Here is a 24549-nt window from a genome sequence, read left to right as displayed (position 1 = left end):
GAGAGTGATACTCTATATTTTGATAGGTTTTTAAGTGTAAACAAATACTAAATCCTAATGATATCGAGGGGATACTGCAGTGATGTTTGCCATTTATTCTGAAACGTGACTAAAGGGACAGGTGAGTAAATAAATGATAAATAGGTGTACAGTAACATGTTCATGGTACAATTTAGGTGGTGAGTATATGGGTGTTCACGATAAAAATCTTTTGTTGTTTGGCTTTTTTAAAAATAAAAGAACTATGGGGGATAGAAGACATAACCCTGAAATAATATTCTGGTGATTTAAATTAATAAAGGGTGGGAATTCTTTGGCAGGCCAGTGGTTAGGACTCTGCTCTCTCTCTGCCAAGGGCCCAGGTTTGATTCCTGGTTGGGGAACTAAACTCCCATAAGCCATGTGGTGTGGTCAGATTAACAAACAAACAGATAAACTGATAAATGGATGGCTGGATGGATTTGAAAAATCATTAAGCAAGTCCTTGAACCACCTATTTAAAATCAAAGGCTCTTAACCAGGGAAGTCTTGGAAGGTGTCTAGAAAGGAGTGGGACACCACAATTTTTGATGTCCATGATAGGGGAGGAGGGGAATATTACTTAGCATATATAAGGCAGGGCCAGGGAAGCTACTGCAAGCACTCAAACTGTCCACTTGACAAAAACCTCCACACCAGGCTTCACCAAGGAACACCTGCTTAAAACCCAAGTCTCCCCTTTGTAACATTTCATCCATTTGCTGGCAGCACATCTCCAAAAGGGTTGTGGCTCAGTTCACCTGTTGGCACATCCCTGAGTTCTCGGCTACCCCAGGAAACCCAGCACAGAGCTCTACCTAGACTTCACTTTTAATGAACGTCTGATGATGGGCGAGGGGGAGACTCCCTGACCATCTCAGCCTCACCTCCATAGTTCACTCCCTCCCACCCCCGCCAAAGACCACTGGGGCAGGATGTTCCCGCTGCAGTTCTGCTAAGACACAGCCTCCGACACTACACCCCCACCGTCACACCCCCAACCCCATTCTCTCGCTCAAAAGGGCAGGGGAAGGTGCCTGAAAGTAACCACCATCACACAGAGCTGAGAAAAGCCAGCATAAAGCACTTTTATTGCAATAATAAAACTTGAAACTCATGTGTAGTGCAGGGGGTGGGGGTAGGCTGGGGGAGTAGGCAGCAATTTCTCTCACCAAATCACTACACAGGACAGCAAAGGGGTGAGAGGGGGCATGGAGAAGCCAGGAAACTCTGAGATCAGCAGGGGGAGCTGAGCATCAAAAAACAGGAGATGCTGAAGCTGTGATGACCAGCATCATTTTCTTAAGACAACACTCAAGGATTTGTCATGATGGCTGGGCTTTCATGGGTGTTAAGTGTCTACAAACAGCACCTTCAATTTAACTTTCGATTAAAGTTCTTAAAATTTAGGAAGTAGAGCTTGGATAGCTATGCAATTACAAAAATCCTGGATATCCATTAGAAAAACCACAGGATGGAAAAAAAAAGGCCAGGCCATGAAGGTTTCAGAGGTCCCTGCTGGCCTGGGGAACAGACATCTGCAATGTCCAACATCTCAGTGAAAACGATCTGCTTTCAAAAGGCAGAGGGTCTACGAGGAGGGTGAGGGTGGGGCAGTGGAGGCAAAGGCTCTCCCGCTTCCCACTGCGGTTTTGGGTAGGGCTTTCAATTCAACCCGAGGACGTCTCTCAACTTGGAGAGTAATTCAGCCCTCAAAAGCGCCTCGAATCTGCTATGGCTTTGCAGCGCAGCAGCAAGAACGTTTAATATATAATAGATAAAACTTTTATCCAAAAAAATAAAATAAAATAAAGATTCTTGCACCCCCCCCCCCACACCAATTCCTAGTCTAAAGTTAACCCATTACTTGTGCTGTTAATACTTGACTAATACTTAATTGGAAACCTAGATCCAAAGGACTGAAACTCAATCTTCACCCCAAAACAAAAACAAACTGAGTAATTTGAGGTTTATGGCATACAGTTCAGGTCAACACACATACGAGGAGAAGGGAAGAGCAAAGCCGGTGACAGAACACATTCAGTCTGGGAAGATGCTTATACAAAGAGTGTAGTGGAACGTCGGGAAGAGCTCCACACGGACTCGCTGTGTGCGTCTGGTGGCGCCAGATCCTTCTGTGGCACATCTGTTGGGGACAGAAAACCCATAAGTCCCAGCAGCTCGATGCTTTCTGTGTGGGGAAGGGACCGCCACAGGCTGTTGCCACACCATGTCCCTTCCCCAACAGCTGTGAGGTCAGATCTGCCTTCATCCCTCTGCTCCAGCTGGGAAGGACCCACTGGGCTCAGGCTAGGTTCCCAGGTGAGCAGCCTCCTTCCTGTACACCTTAGTGGTGTTTTTTAAACCTAAGGTTACATCTATGTTGCTGAGGACAGCAGGAGGGGCAGAGCCCACCAATATGGCTGACAATTCAGATCCCCATTATCAGTGGGTCTCCAACCTGGGGGCTTTAAAAAAACCTGAAGGCTTGGACCCCACATCCAGTGACAGCAGGTAACTGGTCTGGGAGTGGCCTGGGCATCAAGAGTCTTAAAGCTCCCCAGAGACTTTAACATGCACAGCCCTAAGCCGATTTTTCCTCGTGTCAAACAGATTGAGAAAATATCTAGTCTTCATTCACTCACTCGAACCTGACTTTTTGGGTCTGCCCTTGAGCTTTCCCTCAAGACCTTTGCAAGAAGCTCTGAACTGTTCTATAGCAGTTTTGGGGGGAGGTTGAGGCCAGGGTGAATCATAGCCATTCAGCCCTCTCTCCCCTCCTTCCCTTTCCTGTCCTTCCAGATTTACAGAAAGCCTATTCCCAAATCAGGATAACTCCAGGGCTCCCTTTGGTACATTTATGTTCAAAGGACTCAGCCTTCTAGGGCAGGGACGAGCTCTATCAAGTGTCAGAGTTTCCTCCTGGAAGGAATGACAAGTGAAAAAGCCGGAGCCCTCAAACCTGACCAGGCACGGATGACCCAGGTGTTTAGGGATCAAACCACCAAGAGGAAATAGCTAAAAAAAAAAAAAAAAAAAAAAAAGCTCCTCTACCTCAAGACAAAGTACTCCATAACATGCTGGCAGCCACTTACTACTGTTTTCACCTGGCTATGGCCTTCTGGTTCCAGGAGCACAAGGGGAGCAAATGCAGAGATCTGGGGTCACATGGAGGAGAAAGGCACAGCAACCCACTCCAGTATTCTTGTCTACAGAATCCCCTGGACAGAGGAGCTTAGCGGGCTATGGTCCATAGGGTCGCAGAGTTGGACACAAATGAAGTGACTTAGCATGCATGCATGAGGTCATGTGGAAAGATGTCAGTGTTCACATGTTTTATGATTCTACTACTCATATGAAAAGTAAGTGCTATTAGAATATTGAGTTGGCTTACCTAGAAATAAGGGAAGAGGAAGGAAAACAAGTCCAGGAAGGGGAAGCAGGAAAGGGTTCTGTCCTAATCTGTCTCTGTCTGGATGTGACCTTGAGTAAGGCCTCTTTCTCTGGGCCCCAGTCTCACTTGTTGGACAGAAAGGCTCACTCAGGTCCCTAAGATCCTCTCCGGGATTGTCTGAGAACATCCTTCATACTTCATAAGCATCCTGGGCCTCATCTTTAAACCCACTGATAACAAGCTGGCCTACTGTCCTTGCGTGTCCTGGGCTTGCTCCCTGAGGCAGGTGGCCCAGGTGGTGATGTCCCATTCATACCTTTCTAACAGGCAGTGAGAGGATGTGTGAATGAGGGAGCTGCACAAACTCAGCAGGGCAAGCAAAGTCATCACCAATCTTATTTCTAAAGAACTGAAATGCTGGCACTAAAAATTTGGTCTATATTTCCAGTTCCCAACCCAGTTTTAGTTTGTAAGTTACATATAAAAATACTTCACTTCAACAGCTACTATCAGCTGCCCCATCCCCCTGAGTTCTTTCAAGAGCACATACCGTCCCTTTCCAAGGTATAAACTTGTAACAAAACTCAAAGTATGGCTGATGGAGGAAGAATATAAAGGAAAACATCCCGAGGCATCAAGGTTCTTTCTGATGCCCATCAAGCACTGGGCATGACTCGGGAGGAGCAAAGGTAGTTAGAGAAAGGTTCTTTAGTATTAAGTTCCTTACCCAAGAATGGGGAGCTCAGGGAGGCCGCCACTCCTGTCATTCCAGTTTTAGAAGTTCCACGTCAAAGATGAGAGTGGCATTTGGTGGGATGATGCCTGGGTGCCCAGTGGCACCGTAGGCATAGTCTGGGGAGATAGTCAGCTTGGCTCTCTGACCCACGCTCATCTGTGAAAAGAGCAAGGAAGAATGGCAGTGCTGGATGCACTCCCCAGCTGTTCCCTCAAGAAGCAGAGCTGTTGACTGGGTGCTCCTTGGCCAGGATGGTGTGACTAGGACATTCTGGTGACTGCATGGCTGCCTGGGCACTGGGCACCCTTTGTGAGGACGTGGAGGCAGGCAGACAGGCTGGATGAGCCCTCCATCTGGCTCCAAGGACTTGATAACTGATAAAAATCCCTCTTGACTCCCAGAATTACCAGGCTCTCAATCCTTCTGTCCTGGTCCCACTAATCCGACTCTGGGCAGCCAACACTATAGACGTGTCACCACCTAAGCCCTCCAGTGGCTTGTCACTAGAAGCATCTATACTATTGCAAAAGGAGTGCTTTGAACAAAACTTTACTTTAGAAGAAAACACACAGAAAGTAATATTTAAGGCAGGCTACTTTTCTGCAATCTCTATATTTATACTCCAGAAATGCAGAAAAAGTAAAACAAGCAATAAGATTTTCTGGGGGTACCAAGTACCATGTACCAATTGTATGAAAATAGCATGCTACCAATTATACAAAAAAGAAAAGTATTTATACATAGTTGTACCTGCCTGTATAAACATGAAAACATTTTTGGAAGAACACAAATAACACTAGCACTTTTCTATGGGGAGAGCAGAGGATGGCGAGAAAATTTTCACTTTTTAAAATGTATTTGTAGCTTTTTCATTTTCTCATCAAACACAAAATGTCTATTTTCCGAACAGTGAGCAGGTTCTCTGCTCTATCCCCACTCTTAACCTATCTCTTTTAAGTCTCCATGTCTATTTCCTCTCACCAAATAGAACTGGAGATTTAACCAGTGTGGATAGAGGGATTTCTGTCTCTTTTTCAGAATATGCTTTACTCTACATCCTTTGTAAAAGATCTCTGATTTATCTCCAAATAAATGGCTTAACCGGAGAAGGCAATGGCAACCCACTTCAGTACTCTTGCCTGGAAAATCCCATGGACAGAGGAGGATGGTAGGCTGAAGTCCATGGGGTCGCTAAGAGTTGGACACGACTGAGCGACTTCACTTTCACTTTTCACCTTCATGCGTTGGAGAAGGAAAGGGCAACCCACTTCAGTGTTCTTGCCTGGAGAATCCCAGGGACGGGGGAGCCTGGTGGGCTGCTGTCTATGGGGTCATGCAGAGTCAGACACAACTGAGGCGACTTAGCAGCAGCAGCAGCAACAAACGGCTTAACTTTCAGAAACTGCCTTTCCCAAGGGTCTAGATTCTTGCTCCTGCCTGACTAGACGTTGGCAGTACAAACAGAGGATCTCTGTAGCTCCCTTTCCTTTGGATGCCTCTCCAACTACACGCGTACCTCTCCACGTGTACACACCCGGCTCTCTGACCCAGTCCAAGTGATGGTGACTCAAGAGAAAGCTGCAGGCTTCTTTCCTACAGCACCCTTCAGAAACTGGGACATGCTGGACCAAAGCGGCAAGGACAGTTGAAAGCATATGGTTTAATCTAATAAAATTCAAAGCAATGATATCCTTTTACCCAGCAATTCCACTTCCAGAATCTGCTAGCAACTCAAATGCCCACTCCAAGGGGTGTGGTTTCACAGTGCAGCTGTACCATTCTTCTTAGCCTCTAGAAAGAAAACAGTGGCCTTAACTATACTAACATGGAAAGACGTCCAAGACACATGGTTAGATGAAAAAAGCAAGTTGCCAAAATAGTATATGTGCCAGGACTGAAGACCTATAAGCACAGAAAACTGGAACAATATCAAAAGAACAGGAGAAGGGGCAAAAGACAACCTTCTTCCTGTGCTTTTAACGTATGTCCTAAAGAAATATTATATGGAGGAGTTCATGCTCTATGCAGGTCTCAGACCACCCAGACTTCCCACAAGCAACACCGCTGTGACTGACTCAAAGCAGCCTGGCTGCAGGGGGAGACTGGGCATCCCCCTAACACTTCATCAGGCCTTACCAGCCTGGGATGGGAAGTAGGCTGATAACACTAGCTCAGTGGCAGCGATGGCTCCTGGGACACACAACACAATGATTGTTCCAGTGCTGGAACAGCCACAGAAGATGAGCCATGGGGTGGACAATGGTTGGCATGGGAGATGGGGGGTGAGCTACAGAGCCAAGAGCCTATCAGACGTCTGGGGTGGGAGACAGGACAGAAAGGTACAGTTGGAGAGGTTTCCAAAAGGAAGTAAGCCACAAAGATCCTCTCCGTTTTCTATTGCCGACTCCCAGCCAGGAAGGAACAAAGATCTAGACACCTAAGAAAAGCAGTTTCTGAAAGTTTAAGCAGTTTATTTGGAGGTAAATCAGTGATATTTTATAGAGGATGTAAAGTGTATTCTGAAAAACAGAAATCCCTCTATCCACATTGGTTAAATCTCCACTTTGCTTTGGTGAGAGGAAATAGACTAATTATCCACCATGGCAGAGCCTGATTATAAAGCTCCCTGGGTTGTAGGCCACAATAAACATCCCTTTACCTGGTTAGTGCCAAGAAAAAAACTCCTGGGCTTAGCGCAAGGATCGAATCCAACTGAAATTTGGCAACCCTGGATCCCTTATTGTCTACTGGGAATTTCATAGAGTTGGCAGAACAAAAGCTGTTTACACAAATGGGGAGGGGAGAAGTGAAGAAATAGACTTAAGACAAACAAAATGACTTTCTCTGTGAGCCTGACCTCTCAGAAGTGGTCTGACACAACATGGTCAATAATAAGACAAATACAAATTAGAACCACACCAAGATAGTAGTTTCACTCATTGTGTCCTGAAGCCAAAAGTTTTTAACAACACACTGTGCTGGAAGGGCTGGGAGGAGCAGGCACCTTCATAGCCCACTGGTGGCAATTCAGTGTAATCCCTACAGATGGCAACATGGCAGTATGTCAAAATCCAGTGCACACAGCTACTGAACCACTCGGTCTACTTCCAAGAACCTGCCTGTGGGAACCCCTGCACAAATGCAAAATAAAGTCCATTCAAGATTAATCACTGCAGTGCTGTTTATAATACTGAAATACTGGGAATGACCCAAATGGCCATCAAGAGTGTCCTGGTCAAATAAACTCTAGTACACTCACCTAAGGGGATACAGACATAAGCTCCTTTTACTGTGTTTCACAGACACTATGTTTTTCACAAATTGAAGGTTTGTGGCAACCCTGGGTGGAATAAGCTTACCTGTGCCTTTTCCCTCAGCATTTGCTCACCTCATGTCTGTGTGTCACGTTTTGGTAATTCACGCAGTATTTTGAACCTTTTCATCACTACATTTGTATAGCAATATGCGGTCTTTGATTTGCTACCACAAAAAGATTATGACTCGGTGAAGGCTCAAATGTTAGTTAGCATTTTTTAGCAATGAAGTATTTTTTTAATTAAGGCACATACATTTGATCCTTGAACAACACAGGTTTGAACTCCATGAGTCCACTTACATGTCAGTGTTTTTCAACACTGAACACTACATGATCCATGGTTGGCTGAGTCCCTGGATGAGGAATTTCAGGCACAGAGCACCAGCTGTGAAAGTTATGTACGGATTTTTAACTGTTCAGGGGGCAGGGAGGTGGGGTTTGGTGTCCCTACCCTGCACTGCTCAAGGATCATCTGTCCATTGTTTTTTAGGCATAAATAAACTATAGTGTAAACATAATTTTAATATGCACTGGGAAACCAAAACATTCACGTGACTCACTTTACTGCAAGATTTGCTTTATTGTGGTGGCCTGAAACCAAGCCTGCAATACTTCCAAGATCTGCCTACACTATGAAGCTCTATGAGGAGAGCTTCCTTCTCTTTTATGTCCTGGTATATCAAGTATCAGAGATTGATTAAGTGCAAAAGAAAAGAGCAGAACAGTGTGTGTATGTGTGTGTGTATGTGTCTAAAAGAAGGGGTGAGGGGGGGGACTTACAGAAATTCTACAAAAAACATTAATAAAAGGAGCTACCTGGGTGAGGGAGCTAGCAATGAAATTTTTCCTACGCATAAACATAATTTAAGAAGTAGACACTAAAAAAACAACAACAACAAAAAAAGAGAGCATACCTGGGCAACCCCTTCTTCCCAGCCTCGGATCACCTCCTGCTTGCCCAGCACAAACTTGAAGGGCTTGTTTCTGTCCCGGGAGGAATCGAATTTCTTTCCATCTTCAAGCATCCCTGTGGAAAAGGGCAGTTGTAACATGAGTAACAAGGAGGAATGACATGAGGGAAGTGAGAGCCAGCAGGAGAGTGCCTGTCCTAGAGGCCAGCACTGGAAGACCTGGTGGGGTGTCCTAGGATTTCCTGTGTCCTCAGTGGGCCTCTGAGGAGCTGAGGTAGTCCCTCTATTCCAGGCTAGTGAATGTTCTTCCCCAACTCAAAGCAGGAAGTTGATACCAGAGGCAGGCTATCTACCTTGTTCTGGAGAATGGGGAAGCAGACACACTCCTGGCAGGAATTCCCAGCACTCTGGATTTCCTTCCAGACTGAGAGCAACTGTGGGCCCTTTAAGCACACACAGTAGCTCGCAGTCACTCTATGTGCAAGCCAGATTCCTCCTTCAATTCACCCATCTTTTATAGAAAGTGGGTAGTGTCAGAACTTAATTGAACTATAGGATACTAGCTGGTACTGGAGAAGGAGCATTGGAAAAGACACCAAAAACCTTTCACTGGTAAACTGTCAAAAACTCTGGTTGAACTGTGGGCTTCTAATCTGAGTCAGAGACTGGGCAAGGTACTTCACACACATGAACTTATTCAATCCTTCCCACAGCAAAGGATTCCTGTCCCCACTTCACAGAAGAAGTAACTGAGGCAGAGAGAAGTGAAGTAATGTGGTAAGGCATTAAAGCTAGGCTATAAATCCAAAAACCATTTTCATTCTACCATTCCAGTTTCTCATAAGCCAGACAACCCATACTGGAAACTTCCACTAAAAGGGGGCATTTCAGAGATGGAAATGCCAGGGGATGAGTGTCATGACAAAAGACCAAGGGATACCTGCAACTCCTTGCTCACAAAAGACCAGCACATGGGTTTCTCCAGAAGCCAGTGTCAGCCAATTGTGATAGCTGTCACTGAGGTCTTGAAAACACTCACACCTTCATCCCAGACTGGAAGGGTCCAGCCCGTTGTTGACATATAACTAACACAATACTGATTTCATACGGAGGTGGAGGCGGGGCAACCACTATGGTTCTAAGCAACCCTCTAAAGACCCAGCAAAACACAGAATTCTGCTGTATTTGTATGTTTTCAGAGGTGGAGGGAAATTCCAACCTAAAAAACAGTGTCAACACTGGTAGGTGGAATGGGGAAGCAGAGATCAATTGCCAGCTTTATCACAGTCACCAGACTTTCTGTATTTTGACAAAATAGGAAAATGGGGAGTCATGGGGACAGTAACTACTGTCCTAACAGAGGAGGAGAAGGGACAAATGTCCTAGGGCAGAGTGGGTGATGATACTGCCTGAAGCTGGGAGCTGAGGACTGAAAGGGAGACACAAAGATGGACACAAAGTGACCTGTTAAGTCACTGTAAAGCTAGGAACTCAACACCCTAGAACTAACAAGTTCGGGTGTACATGTAGCTCATCTCTTTACCAGAACACAATCACTATCTGATCAAAGAAATGATAAAAAAGTAGTTTTCTATAAATGACAAACTGGGAGAAAACTAGATCTCCACTCTCCATAATACTCACCATAGATGTTCCCTCTAGCCCATTTCAAGCTCTTCACACACTGATCCTACCCCAAATGAACTCAGCATCAAGGGTGAGAGCAGGCAACGAGAAGCTAGGCATCTCAGAATCCTTTCTCTTTTTCAGGAGCCTTTCCATCCATCTGCCAGAGACTGCTTATAACAAATGAGGAAACCAACTCCAAGGCTATAATTTGCAGGATGCTGAAGGAGGTTATGCAAAAGAGGAAGCAATGTCCATTAAGAAGCAGCAATGAATGTGCATATGATGCTTTCTCGAGTGGGAATTAGGTTTGTCAGTACTGAATGCAGAATATAAGAGAAATTATGATTATCAAAAGTTATTAATAGTTTTGGCCAAGATGGAGGAAAAGGATCAGATTTACCCTTCGATCTAATCAACCAAAAACTGAAACAAAACGACACCAGACAAACCAACCACAGGAAAAAAAAGAAAAAGAAACTGAATGAAACCAAAAAGAGGCCAGACTACAGTTACAACAATGAAGACACTGGACTTTGCAATTAAAGCCTGTGATCCCAGAGAAATAAAACTAACAAGGCGAGAGCTGTGATGTCCCCCCAGCTTATATCCTTGGGAGCTTCCGAGGGAAGAGAACAGAACGGAGTCTACAGGACACACAGCAGGGAGGGGAAGCGCTGTAAAAGAAGCTCTCCAGATTTACAGAGTCCCCCATAAGTACTCACCACAGTACTAATCAATGCACATGGCCTGAGGACACCGCTCACGCCCTGGAAAAGAACCCATCCAAAAGGTTTACAAGGAACAGTGCTCAGAGCCTACACAGGACTGGGCTCAGTACTGGTTCCCACCAGCTGAACTGAAAAATGTCATGGTTCATGAGGCATGGCATAGGATCTCTGGGAAGATCTCGCCTCAGCAGTGAGGAATAATCAGCCCCCACCTGAGCGCTGCTCTGGAGGACCCACCTAACAAATCATAAAAGCAAGACTGCAGAGGATCAAACTGCTTCCAAGTAACTCAAGTGTTTACACATAAAAAGCTCAAGAAGATTTTTAGGAATAAAATATCCAGCACCCCAAAAGGTAAAATTCACAATGTCTAACATTCAAAGATGGTTGTTGTTCGGTTGCCAAGTCATGCTCAACTCTTTGCAACCCCATGGACTGCAGCACACCAGGCCTCCCTGTCCATCACAATCTCCCGGAGTTTGCCCAAGTTCATGTCCATTACTTCGATGATGCCATCCAACCATCTCATCCTCTGTCGCTCTCTTCTCCTTCTGCCTTCAATCTTTCCCAGCATCAGGCAGTCTTTTCCAGTGAGTCAGCTCACTGCATCAGGTGGCCAAAGGATTGGAGCTTCAGCATCAGTCCTTCCAATGAATATTCAGGGTTGGTTTCCTTTAGGATTGACTGGTTTGATCTCCTTGCTGTCCAAGGGACTCTCAAGAGTCTTCTCCAACAGCCCAATTCAAAAGCATCAATTCTTCGGCATTCAGCCTTCTTTATGGTTCAACTCTCACATCTACACGCAACTACTGAAAAGATCATCAAGGCTACTGTAGCCTTGACTATACAAAACCTTTGCTGGCAAAGTGATGTCTTTGCTTTTTAACACACTATTTAGGTTGGTCATAGTTCTTCCAAGAAGCAATCGTCTTCTAATTTCACAGCTGCAGCCACCATCTGAACCCAAGAAGAGGAAATCTTTCACTGCTTCCACCTTTTTCCCTTCTATCTGCCATGATGTGATGGGACTGAAGTGGCTGTCTAAGGCAGCTTTATAAATAGCTGAGGAAAGAAGAAAAGCAAAAAGCAAGGGAGAAACGGAAAGGTATACCCAACTGAATGCAGAGTTCCAGAGAATAGCAAGGAGAGACAAGATGGCCTTCTTCAATGACCAATCCAAAGATTACCAAGCATGCAAAGACGCAGGAAAATATGACCCACATGCAACTAATCAATCAACTGAAACCAATCCAGAAGTGACACAGATGTTAGACTGAGCAGAGGAGTATAAGATTGAAGTCAAACTTTCAGAGGTGAAAACCGTAATGCCTGAAATGAAAAATATGCTGGGCTTAGAAGAACTGAATGGACATCCACAGGCAAAAAGTAAAAGCTTGGACCTATACTTCACATCATAATCAAATGTCAACTAAAAATCAGCTCTAAAAGAACACTAAACCTATGAAATTTCTAGATGAACTCATAGGAAAATAATCTTTGTGACTGTGAGTCACACAAAAATTTCTTAGATATGAGGTGAAAAAGCACATGCCATAAAAGGACAAAATGAACTTCATCAAAAATGAAAACTTCTGCACTTTTAAAGAATACTTTTAAGAGAATGAAAAGTCAAGCCACAAACTGGGAGAAAATCTTTACGGGACATATCTCTCATAAAAGACTTGTGTCCAGAATATGAAAAGAACCCTCAAAAAACTCAGCAAAAAAACAATTTAAAAAGGGCAAACGATATGAATCCATTCTTCACTGAAAAGGATAAAAAATGGCAAATAAGTACATGAAAATATATTCAACACTGTCATCATTAAAAAACGCAAATTAAAACCACTAGGAGGTATGACTACTATCGATTAGAATGTATCCAACTAAAAAGACTCATCATATTATGTACTGGCAGGGATACGGAGGAACTGGAATCCCCACACGCTGCTGGTGGGAATATAAAACAGAAGAGCCACTTTGGAAAACAGCTGGCAGTTGAAACACACACCCCCCATTTGACCTGGTCATTCTACTCCTGGATATTTATCCAAGAGAAATGGTGCTTTTGGCTATATAAAAATACTCATATACACAAATGCTCATAGCAGACCTACTTGTAATAACCAATAACTGCAACAATCCAAACATCTGCCAGCTGGTAAACAGGTAATATATCCATATGATAGAAAACTATTCAGCAATAAAAAGGAACGAACTACTGACTCGTGGAACAATATAACCTCAAAATAATTATGCTGAGCGAAAACCAGACAAAACAGTACACATGGTATGATTCCATTTACACAAAACTTTAGAAAAGGCAAACTAACCTATGCTGCCTATCAGTGGTTGTCAGGGATGGGAAGAAGAGGGAGGTTTCAAAGAGTAACAAAGAAACATATCGAAACTTATGAAATTGTACACATTAAACATGAATAGTTTATTTACTGGAGGTCAATTACCCCTCTATAAAACTGTTATTTTAAAAAACAGGAGAAAGGGGAAAAAGTGAGATTTACTAAAATGCTACATGCTTGCTTCCTACACCCAACCAGGCAGTGGATGGCAGGTGCTTCCTCTCTTTTGGGAAGCAGCAGGTAAAGCAGGCAAGTCAGCCTCAGCAGCTGCTCCCATTTTAACTCTGGACATCTACGTGCCAGAACCAGGAGCCCTTGAACAGTGAAGCCACCTGCCAAGTTAGTGCTGTAATTTCCTAGAGAAAACATTTCTCTCCTGAGAGAAGGCAACTGAGGTTACAGTGCAGACATGACAGCTGATACTCTTTAAGCTCCGAAGGCCATTCTTAGCAAAAACCTGGATCACCAGCATAACCTTCTATTTAAAGAACTGACTGATCCCATTTCTGATTACACACAAATCTATACCTCACAACCCAGAAATTGTCTAGGATAGCTACGTACTCTTGACGTCAAGAATTAGCTCTCGTCTTTCCCAACCAAACATGGCTCGAGATCAGACCTGGACTCAAACAGTTCTACGTCCCTGGGGCACTCAGCTCAACCCCTGGCACTCATGAGCACTTTAGGATCTGCTTCATTTGCACAATTTTTAAGAACTAGCAGGACAACCACAAGGCTTTGGACCTCTTCCCTATGTGATAAAAAGAATCTGAGGGGTAATCCCAGCCAGAATGGCAGTTTTTTACACTCAGCACCTTTAAATTCCTCGGCAAACTCCGGGCTCTCCAGTTAAAAGCACAAGACCACGGAAGGAGCAAAAGCTATGGCTGCCTGTAAAGTCAAGTCAAGTCACTTAGTTGTGTCCGACTCTTTGTGACCCCATGGACTGCAGCCCACCAGGCTCCTCAGTCCATGGGATTCTCCAGACAAGAATACTGGAGTGGGTTGACCATTTCCTTCTCCAGGGGATCTTCCCGACCCAGGGATCGAACCCAGGTCTCCCGCATTGGAGGCAGATGCTTTAACCTCTGAGCCACCAGGGAAGCCATGGCTGCCTGGGGGACTGTTAAATTGGCCCCTGGCTGCAATGCAGTTGATGTCACCTTCACCTGGGTCTACTCCCAAGCCGTTTTAGCTGTTCTTTGGGGAAGAATCAAACTCAGATCCCTGGAGAGGGAGCAAGAGGGCTTTAAAAAAAAGAGAGAGCATATGCATGATAGTGGGGAAGTCTCCAGGTCCTCTCCTGGCAGGATCCCGCTCACAGCATGGCTTTCTGCTGCCTGTCTGTTATGGAGGGCTCTTTTTTTGCTCAAAAGGAACCAGGAGAGGCAGACCTGGGCAGCAGCTGCTAAGCAAAGGCCCCTTGGACTGTTTCCAGATGCTTGGCCCATATCACAGAAGCAGTGGTTAAGACCCAAGGCCAGGGAATTCCCTGGTGGTCCAGTGGTTAAGGATCTGACTCTCGCTGCCAAGGGCCTGGGTTCAATCCCTAGTCAGCAAAGATCCAGCATGGCACGCAGCCAAAAAATAAAAATACATAAATAATACATTAAAAAGAAAATAAAAATCTTAAAAAAAAAAAAAAAAAGGAGGACCCAAGGCTAGCATTTGCAGATTCTGGAGAACCCTTGGGTTATCATTTCACTTAACAGGAAAGACGACACTTCTAGCGCACTCTGCTTCATGGAAGGCAGAGTTCCCAGATACCCCCTACTGGGTAAGGGAAGATGACTTAGGAAGGCATGAATCTATGGCCTCACCACATGTTGTAGTTAAAGCTCATGATTCACAATGTGATTTTCATTAGCTGATGCATCTTTGTAGGTGGTTTTCACAAGAAACATTTTGCAGGGCCCCAAATATGCAAAGTTTTAGAACACCAACCAAAGATAAAAAAAAACCTAAACCAAACAACAAAACAGAATATCCCAAACCCCAAACTTTCAAAACTATATAAAGTTCCTGCTACTTACAGTTGCGAGAGGGAGAAAGAACTTCTACTTTTAACTTAATACCAATTAGTTTTTTAAGGAATCTGCATACTGTTCTCCAAAACAGCTAGTATCAATTTACATTCCCACCAACAGTGCAAGAGGGTTCCCTTTTCTCCACATCCTCTATTTATTGTTGGCAGACTTTTCAATGATAGCCATTCTGACAGGTATGAGATGATACCTAACTGTAGTTTTGATTTGCTTTTCTCTAACGATGAGCAATGTTGAGCATCTTTTCATGTGTTTATTAGCCATCTGTATGTCTTCTTTGCAGAACTATCTGTTTAGGCCTTCTGCCCACTTTTTGATAGTGTTGTTTGTCTTCCTGGTATTGAGTTGCCTGAGCTGCTTGTATATTTTAGAGATTAATCCTTTGTCAGTTGCTTCATTTACTACTATTTTCTCCCATTCTGATGGCTGTCTTTTCACCTTGATTAGTTTCCTTCATTGTGCAAAAGCTTTTAAGTTTAATTAGGTCCTTTTTTTTTTTTAATTTCCATTACTCTAGGAGGTGGGTCATAGAGGATCTTGCTGTGATTTGTCAGTGTGTTTTGCCTATGTTTTCCTCTAAGAGTTTTATATAGTTTCTGGTCTTACATTTAGGTCTTTAATCCATTTTTAGTTCATTTTTGTGTATGGTGTTAGGAAGTGTTCTAATTTCATTCTCTTACATGTGGCTGTCCAGTTTTCCCAGCACTGCTTATGGAAGAGGCTGTCTTTTCTTTATTGTATATTTTTGCCTCCTTTGTCAAAAATAAGGTGCCCATAGGTGTGGGGATTTATCCCCAGGCTTTCTATCTTGTTCCATTGGTCTACATTTCTGTTTTCGTGCAAGTACAATACTGTCTTGATAACTGCAGTTTTGTAGTATAGTCTGAAATCAGGAAGGTTGATCCCTCTAGTTCCATTTTTCTTTCAAGATTGCTTTTGGTTATTCAGGGTATTCTATGTTTCCATACAAACTGTGAATTTTTTATAGTTCTGTGAAAAATACAATTGGTAATCTGATAGGGCCTGCACTGAATTTGTAGATTGCTCTGTGTAGTCATTTTGACAATACTGATTCAATCCAAGAACATGGCATATCTGTTTGTAGTCTTTGATTTCTTTCATCAGTGTCTTACAGTCTTCTGCATACAGGTCTGTTGTCTCTTTAGGTAGGTTTATTCCTAGGTATTTTATTCATTTAGTTGCAATGGTGAATGGGATTGTTTCCTTCATTTCTGATTTTTTATTGTTACCATATACAAAAGTAAGGGATTTCTGTGTATTAATTTTATATCGTCCAACTTTACTAAATTCAATGATTAGCTCTAGTGGTTTTTTGGTAGCATTTTTAGGGTTTTCTATGTATAGTATCACATCATCTGCACACAGTGAGTTTCACTTTTTCTTTTCCAATCTGGATTCCTTTTATTTCTTTTTCTTCTCTGAATGCCATGGCAAGGACTTTCAAAACTATACTGAATAATGGTTAGAGTGGGCACCCTTGTCTTACTCCTGATCTTAGAGGAAATGCTTTCAGTTTCTTACCATTGAGAATAATGTTTGCTATGGGTTTGTCATATATGGCCTTTATTATGTTGAGGTATGTTCCTTCTATGCAGATTTTCTGGTTTTTATCATAAATGAATGTTGGAATTCTGTTGAAAGCTTTCTCTGCATCTACTGAGATGATCATATGGTTTTTATTTTTCAATTTTGTTAATCTGGTGTATCACACTGATTTGGCATAATGAAGAATCTTTGCATCCCTGGGATAAACTCCAGGATTAATCTCCAAAATATATAAGAGCTCATACAGCTCAGTATCAGAACAAACAACTCAATCAAAAAGTGGGCAGAAGACCTAATAGAAGTATGATACCAATCAGAACAGGAATGCAGACTTTCCACACTCCAGCTGAAGTTTAAGGCCAAGTCCTAACTGACCACTTGAAACAGTCACTGGGTACCTACTCCATGCCAAGCACCAAAGCAGGGAGACCCTGGAGACCACCAGCCCTGTGGGGCTGACTTCCTGGAGCCTGCAGTCTCCTAGGGAGAGAGCAGATGTAACTACACACTGCCTGATGGGCACCTTGTTAGAGATAGAGGCCTAAGTGTGTGCACACATCTGAAGTGTCACTTTAGCCACGGGTCAGGGGAGCCCACCGAGGGGGTGTCATTTAAGCTGCAAGAGCAGCCTGCCCTGGAGAGAAATGGAGGCAGTGCGGCAGGCCAGAGGCCTTCCTCGGGGGAAAGGTTGATGTGTTTGGGGGAACTGAATGCAGGCCAGGGTGGCCTGAGTTCCTGGGAAGGGAAAAGGAAACGCAAAGAGAGCAGAGACAGCAGCAGCCAGAAGCAGATTATCCCCCCTTTTCTTTCCCTTTCCTCCTCCTGCTCTTTGTGCTGCTAGAATTTATCAGGCCAAAGTTAAAGGGGCCCAAGGGAATACATGCCTAAGTTGTTCAAAACACCTCTGGCCTTTTCCATGGAAAATAGTAGATGACAATACTGTTTTTAGGGAAAATTCCAAGGCAGACAAATGAGCCTTAGTTTATAGACACAATGAACTGTATCTATAACATTTCAACTCCTATTTTATAGAAAATCAAGGTAGTGGAAGGAGTTACACACAACCAGGAGAAAACAATGAGACAGACATGGGGATACTCTAATCAGAACTTTACAAAAATCAGTTTTAAACCACCAAACATGTTCAAGTTAAAAATTTTATTGTATAAATTATATCCAATAAAGCTGTCAATAAAAAAAGTCTGAGACCCATTGCAAGGAACCAGAGTTCTTGGGAGAGAGGTGACTAATGCAAGGAATAGAACAGTGAAACCAAGGAAATGATTACAAACAGTGGAAGCATGTCAAAAAGGTAGGGTCTGCGTGCATGCACACTCAGTCACTTCAGTCGTGTCCAACCCTTTGTGACCCTAAGGGCTACAGCCCACCGTTCATGGGATTTTTGTGACAAGAATACTGAAGTGGGTTTCCATGCCCTCCTCCAGGGGATCTTCTTGACCCAGGGATCGAACCCGGGTCTCCTGTGTCTTCTGCACTGCAGGCAGATTCTTTACTGCTGACCCAGCCAGGAAGCCCCCCTGAAGGGGCTCCTACTGGCCAAATCTGGGACAAGAGTTATCAAAAAGAATAATGAATATCAATGATTTTAAGGCCCCGAGTAAAATATGAGTCCCTAGTATACTAAAGATAAATAAATAAATAGATGGGGAGAGTCACTTGTCACCATGGAGTATGACTGTAAAACCAATTCCTGATCTTAAAGTTGATAATTAAAGGGAAAGAATTCAGCTTTACCCTGGGTAACCGAAGAGCAGTTAATAAATGTGGAAGATATGAAAAAAAAGTTTTTAATTACCATTTTGTACATTAAATGCCAATGAAACAGTTTTTTCAGGTAAGAATCATCAACTGATATAAAAATCAGTAGGTAAAAGGCTGGTGAGGAGCAGGTCACACACAGGATGTCCAAGTCCTTTGACAATGGCCCCGTTAATTCAAACGGTAAAATGCATAATCACAAAAAAGATCACAAATAGTGATGTTCCCCATGGTATGCCGAGTATGAAGTACACAGCATCATGTTAGAAGTCTTCACACTGAAATGTTTTAACCAGAAACTGTTTAGACATTTCAACTCCTAGTTTACAGGAAATCAAGACAGTGGAAGGAATTATACAACAGTCAGGAATAAACAATGAGATAGATGTGGGGGTATTCTGTAACAATAAGTGCTCTCTTTGGAAAACCAGTGGGATACGAAGACTCTTCTGGATGTTTACTATAGACATAATTTCCAACTGAACTTTTCTTTTTTTTTACACTGTTGAAAAACACTTTGAAGACAACTGGGGTCGTTTCAATATGCGTTTGGCTTTAGATACTACTGAATCATTTAAAATTTTCTCAGATGTGACCAGAATTAGGATAGGGAGAATACTCTCATTCTTATAGCATGCTCAAGTACTTAGAGAAAAAGTATCATGTCAGCAGCTTCTAATGGCTCAGCTAAAAACTCAATATAGATTGTATCTATTTACATATACCTGTAAGTAGACTGAACTGACAAACATGACAAAATGTCAGCCATCGTGGAATCTAGGTGGTGGGCATATGGGTAATTACGGTTCTATTTTGATTTTTCTCTAATTCTGACAACTTTACAAATAACAGTTGCACATAGATGCAATAATTCTATGAGATCTTTAGTTTATTTAAGACAAGTGAGCCTTCTTCTGTTCTCATCTGTGGAAGAAGAAAGCTGGCATCCATGTGATTCCATATTTTGGTAATCACAATCCCAGAGGAAGGAAAATAACATTTCCATAGCAAGGTCCATTTGCAAAATGTTACAATCCAATTATGTTAAGGAAACTTGAAGGTAAAAGGACTGACACTTTAACTGGCACACACTAGTGAGCTGGTATAGCCCAACCCTGACCGTCTTACACCTACCAAGAATCAATAACAAATACTAAAACTCCTTTCATCTCCAAATTAAAGAGAACAGCTGCAGTTTTCTTAGGCAAAATATTCTGCAGGCAACGTGGAGGCCTGTTTTAAGATGAACCTTCACTCAGATTCATCTCTTTTTTATTTCCTCATCTGTAAAAGGGAAGGGTCTCAGCCTATGCAACTCTGCCAACCCTAAACTGAGGGATGATAAGACACCTCGCGCTGGGGACACAGGGGCCTTTCGTGACACAATGCGCAATTACAGCATCACTGTTGCTGCTGCCCCTCCCAGATGCACTGCCCCCCGCAACTCCTTACAGCAGGCACTGTTTCTCCCATTTTTAATAGATGGCATACGGAAGCTGAGAAAAGTGGATCACGTGCCCAAGCTAAAATCTGAACCCAGTAAAGGACCCACATCTTCTTTGGGGATCACTGTCCTTGTGGTACCACTTCTGCACACCTGCCCTTGGCACGCTCTAAACACCCAGGACACAACGAGGGCCCTGTTTCCGCACTGCCACCAACACTCCAGCGTCCACACAGTAGCTAGAAGGCAGATGATTCTGTTAAAATCCAGATCAGCTCGTGACTCCCATCTCAGAAAGCAAGCCCCACCATTACCTCATCTACTACCGTCTCCCTCGCACAATCCACTCCAGCTAATACACCAAGTCATGCTCCAGCCGCAGGGCCTCTGCGCTAGCCCCTCTCTCTGCCTAGAAGACTGTTCTCCTTGACAGCCACATCAGTCACTCCCACCTTCCTTTGGACCAATATTAAGTGTCATTTTGTAACAAGTTTTTTCCAACCACCCTCACTACAAGCTGTAAAGCTCCATCCCAGGCCCTCACACTGCTTTAACCTCTCTCCACAGAGCTCCTCACCACCCGATGTGTCAGGCCTTCATGCTGCTAGTCGCTTCCCCACCAGACCAGGCCTTTGTGCAGCTCACTGGCTGTGTCCCCAGTGCCTGGCTGGTTTCTGTTGCTCAATAATTATCGGCTGTAGGAAGGAAAAGGGTCCTGCTGTGGCCCTGCCCAAACAGTTACAGTCTGCCTGCCTGAAGCCGGCACACATCGGGGGAAGCCATCTGAGCAGTCTCTGCTGGAGGCGAGCCTTCCTCCAGACATCGGATCACCAGCCAAAAAACACTCAGCAGGGGAGGGGGTGGAATAAAGCAGGGAGGAGAGAAGAGACAGAGGCTAAAGAAAAGCAGCAGGTGGGGAGGGGAGCTGCAGTGTCCCTTCAAGTGGACCTCCTGAGGTGATGAAGCCGAGGCATCCTTGGTTTTTCTCAGTCAGAAGTCAGGCTACAGACAAGTTAAACCTGATCCCAAGGACAAGATGTCAACTATAAAAAAAGAATTCCTCAATCCACTTGAGGTTGCTCTGACAATGGCAGGCACATGGCCTGCTGATGTGAGTATAAGGGACATAAACTTAGCAGTGTGTCAGGACAAGCTCAATAATAAAGTTGATGAAGCTACTGGACCCAAGGAGGAAGCCATGAGGATCCACTTGATCCTCAAGGCACCTATTTGGCAGGTTATCTTTCCACTTCCTCCCTCTCACCTCAATGCCTGCCTGTCATGCTACCAGGAGGGCCTTGGCTAAAGACAGTACAGTTTTCACCTTCCCTTCTGCCATCACGTAGATGTGGCATAGGCCTTTCTTTGAGGCCATGCTCATGCTGTGCTCTGCTAGAGGCTGTAGAAGTTACCAGAGGGAGCCTGGAGAGTGGCATCCAGGATACAACTGGCAGTCACCAGGAGCATTTAGAACATCCATGTGGTCAAAGCCAGCCTGTGCTAATCATATTCCTGATGACCAAGAGAAGATTTTGGCTTCCTTATTTCCAACGCTGATCCTTTGAAGCTGCTCCTAAATCAGCAGCAGCAGTTACCTGGCCAGAGCAGACTGGATCTAGAGAATTCACATGACCCGAACCTGGGTCAATCAGATTCTCCGTCCTAGGAACTGTAACCACTGGAGCCACACAGCCAAGCAGTCTGAGCTAGCTATGCAAAAAAAGACAGAGAAACAGGGGGCAGGGGTGGGAGGTGGGCACACAGGGATGCCCACCATCCATGACTTGGGAGAAGCAGAGAAACAGCCCTAACAGGAGACTACTGATAGGTGGGTAGAGAAAAACAAGATGAAAACTAGGAGGATCATGAGAATTTCTTCTCCTCGAGGTTCAGTGAGGAGAGGTTCTCTTGTATTTGAGGACCCTCAGATTTTTATGATAACTCTTCACCACGTTCCCTCAAGACGGATTCTGTTCCAAGCGGCTTTTAAGTCACTCAACTGCTACAGATGAAATCTCAAAGCACTTACCCATTCCTCTCACGCCCCCACAGGTCTCAAACAGGTTCTTCCTGGGAGGTTGATGGCAAAGACCCACAGGAACAAAGAAGCCTGCCCAAGAACAGCCTATTCTGAGAGCATGAGGCAGAGCTGGCTTCTCACCAGGGTGTCTTTGTAGGGCTTATCAAAACTGAAATAAAAAAGAAAGCTTTTGTCCTAACGCATGCCAGGGTCGCACTGCTGTTCTGGGAACATGTGGGTGGGTGCCACCCTCAAGGAAAACTCAGACTTGGAGAAGAGGCACTGGGAGCCCTGATGGTGTTCTGGGTGCCACAGACATCTGTTCTCTTAGGAAAAGCCTCCAGACATGCGTTGTGGGGACACTTCACTAAGAGGCACAGTGAAACTTCGTTCTGCCGACATGCTGGTGTCCAATCCTGCCATCAGCACCAGAAGATGGGTGAGCCAAGGATAAGGGGCACAGACTTGGGAATGAGCCAGGTGGAGCCAATTAACCTAATGTAACTAGAAACTGGGAGGAGAGGGGGGAGAAGTCAACTCATCACCTCTCTGAGTCCCTGCCCCAGTTGGCTGTGGGAACTGAATGAACTGCCCACTCACCTAGCACTGTAAAAGGCAATGGTTATTACTCTTCTCATCTCACAGATCAGAATCAACCAAACTGACATGTTCTCTTCCACTAGACCTCCCGGGCTCAGGTGCTGACCACAGTCTATAAAGACAACCATTTAAAACATCAAAACCACTTTACAGTTTCTTTTGTAGGTATGAAATAGTTCCCTACCAAGATAGGTTTCAATACTTCCTCCTATGGCAGCCTTTTTAAAAGTTCTATCCCTAACTCCCTATACCCCCACCCTCTTTTCTACACAGGGAGAAGGGCCAGAGGAATAAAAAAACCCAGAGAAATAAAAGGGCACCAGAGAGGAGAATGTTAGCTGCCTTTTTCCCTTCCCAAAGAAAAGTCATTTCCCTCACAGAGGGCTCCCCCCATGATCTGAGAGAGAAAAGGCAAGAGCTTATCCCCGAGCAGCAGGTTCAGAACTGCCTACAGCCTACTTGAGGGGGTGGGGGAGCCGAGAGACATAGAGGAAGGAGGAGGAGGAACAGAGGAAAGGGTGGGAAGGAGGAAAAAGGGAAGGAGGAAGGGGAGGGAAGGTTGTTCATATTAACAACCGTGGCTACACCAATCACCAGCACCCACTACGGCTAAGTCTCCGCCTGCTCAGCCTCCCCCCTCCCCTCCCTACCAAGTACAACCTAAGCGAACCTTGTAAGGGCATAGAGTAAAAAATGGTCTCAAGGAATATGACTGTCATGTTAAAATTCTGGTTGAGAGTCTAATACTTCCTTTGGCTTATAATACTGTTTGTTTTCCTAACTGGGCCTCAGTTTCCTTATCTTTTGAACGGGGTTAAGTCTCTACTCTTAGAAGGACTGGGGGGGTTAAATTACATGTTATGTCAACCCGGGCCATCACAGCCACTGAGGCCAGGATTTGTAAAGTGGCTCAAAACTAAGAAAAGGAAAGGGACGGTGCAGATCTAATTTCTCCAAGGCCAGGCTGGGCCAGAGCAAAGACTTAGAAAGTGGGATGTCTCCCCACCCACAGCGCGGGCCCGAGTTCCCACGGACTAGGAATTACCTCGCCCTTCTTATCTCCATCGAAGGGTGGGGCGGAAGCGGGGATAGGGTGTAAACCGGGCACAGAAATGCTATAAATCCTCTCTGATGGTCCTTGGCCAGAGCTCTGCCCATTCTGAGCTTGTGACCTTGGACAAGTGACTTCGCCGCCCCAAGCCTCAGTTTCCCCATCCGCGATGTGGGCAGAACGGCAGCATCTCTGACACAGAACCGCTTTCGAAGTGCGGAATAAAGTCCGGCCCGCGCGCCGGCTCGGACCGCCCGAGGTTTGGCAGGCCCGACGCTGCCCCCTCGGGGGCGCTGCCACCATCCAGGCCTCGGCCTCGGGCCACGCGGGCCTGCCGCCGCCACGCCCCAGGCCTTTGCCCCCAGGCCGCGCCGGCTGCCCCCCGACCCCCGAGGCGCCCCCTACCCCGGTCCTGCGACTCACCCGTGTAGTGCACCACGCAGGTCTGGCCACGCTTCGGGAAGGTGCGCCCTGAGGAGACAGATAGACGCGCGAGGTGAGCGGATGCGCGCGGTGGCCGGGGCAGCCCGGGGGCACCGGGCGCGCGCCTACTCACCGTCTCCGGGAGAGATGGTCTCCACCTGCACTCCCATGGCTGCGGTAGCGGCGGACGCTGGATTGGCCGACGGGCGGCGCGACGCGCAGCGTGGACCGAGACCGGATCTCGCGGCGATTCCGCGGCTCTGCCTCGACCCTCCGCGCTACGGCTGCGCACGCGCGCGCCCCCGCACGCCCCGCCCTGCGTGCGCGCCCCACACGGCGCGCACGTCCCCGGAGCCCCGGCCGCGGGGCCGTGGGGGGAGGGGGGCGGGGAAACCGGAAACCCGGAAGCCCCGAAGCCTCCGGATGCTGTCTTTCAGAGGGGCCGGGCTGCTTCCCCCACCCTTCCTTTCTCCGTGCTACCAGCGGGGCAGGCATCGCTAATCCAGTTTCCGCGTATGAGAAGCGA

General features: G+C 45.3%; 1 protein-coding gene across 1 annotated transcript; it reads right to left on the bottom strand.

The window, feature by feature from the left end:
* Positions 1–1095: 1095 nt before the first annotated feature.
* Positions 1096–24312, bottom strand: FKBP1A (FKBP prolyl isomerase 1A). Its single transcript, XM_068986975.1, has 5 exons — positions 24157–24312; positions 24024–24071; positions 8379–8491; positions 4140–4304; positions 1096–2164 (listed from the first exon to the last, which is right to left on the bottom strand). Exons 1-4 carry the CDS (start codon positions 24191–24193, stop codon positions 4176–4178), a joined length of 327 nt encoding a protein of 108 aa, XP_068843076.1. The 5' UTR covers positions 24194–24312; the 3' UTR covers positions 1096–2164; positions 4140–4175.
* Between the last annotated feature and the right edge of the window lie 237 nt (positions 24313–24549).

This window comes from Capricornis sumatraensis, chromosome 15 (assembly GCF_032405125.1).
Source record: "Capricornis sumatraensis isolate serow.1 chromosome 15, serow.2, whole genome shotgun sequence".
Taxonomy (NCBI): Eukaryota; Metazoa; Chordata; class Mammalia; order Artiodactyla; family Bovidae; genus Capricornis; species Capricornis sumatraensis.
This window is presented reverse-complemented; position numbering and strand designations above follow the sequence as displayed.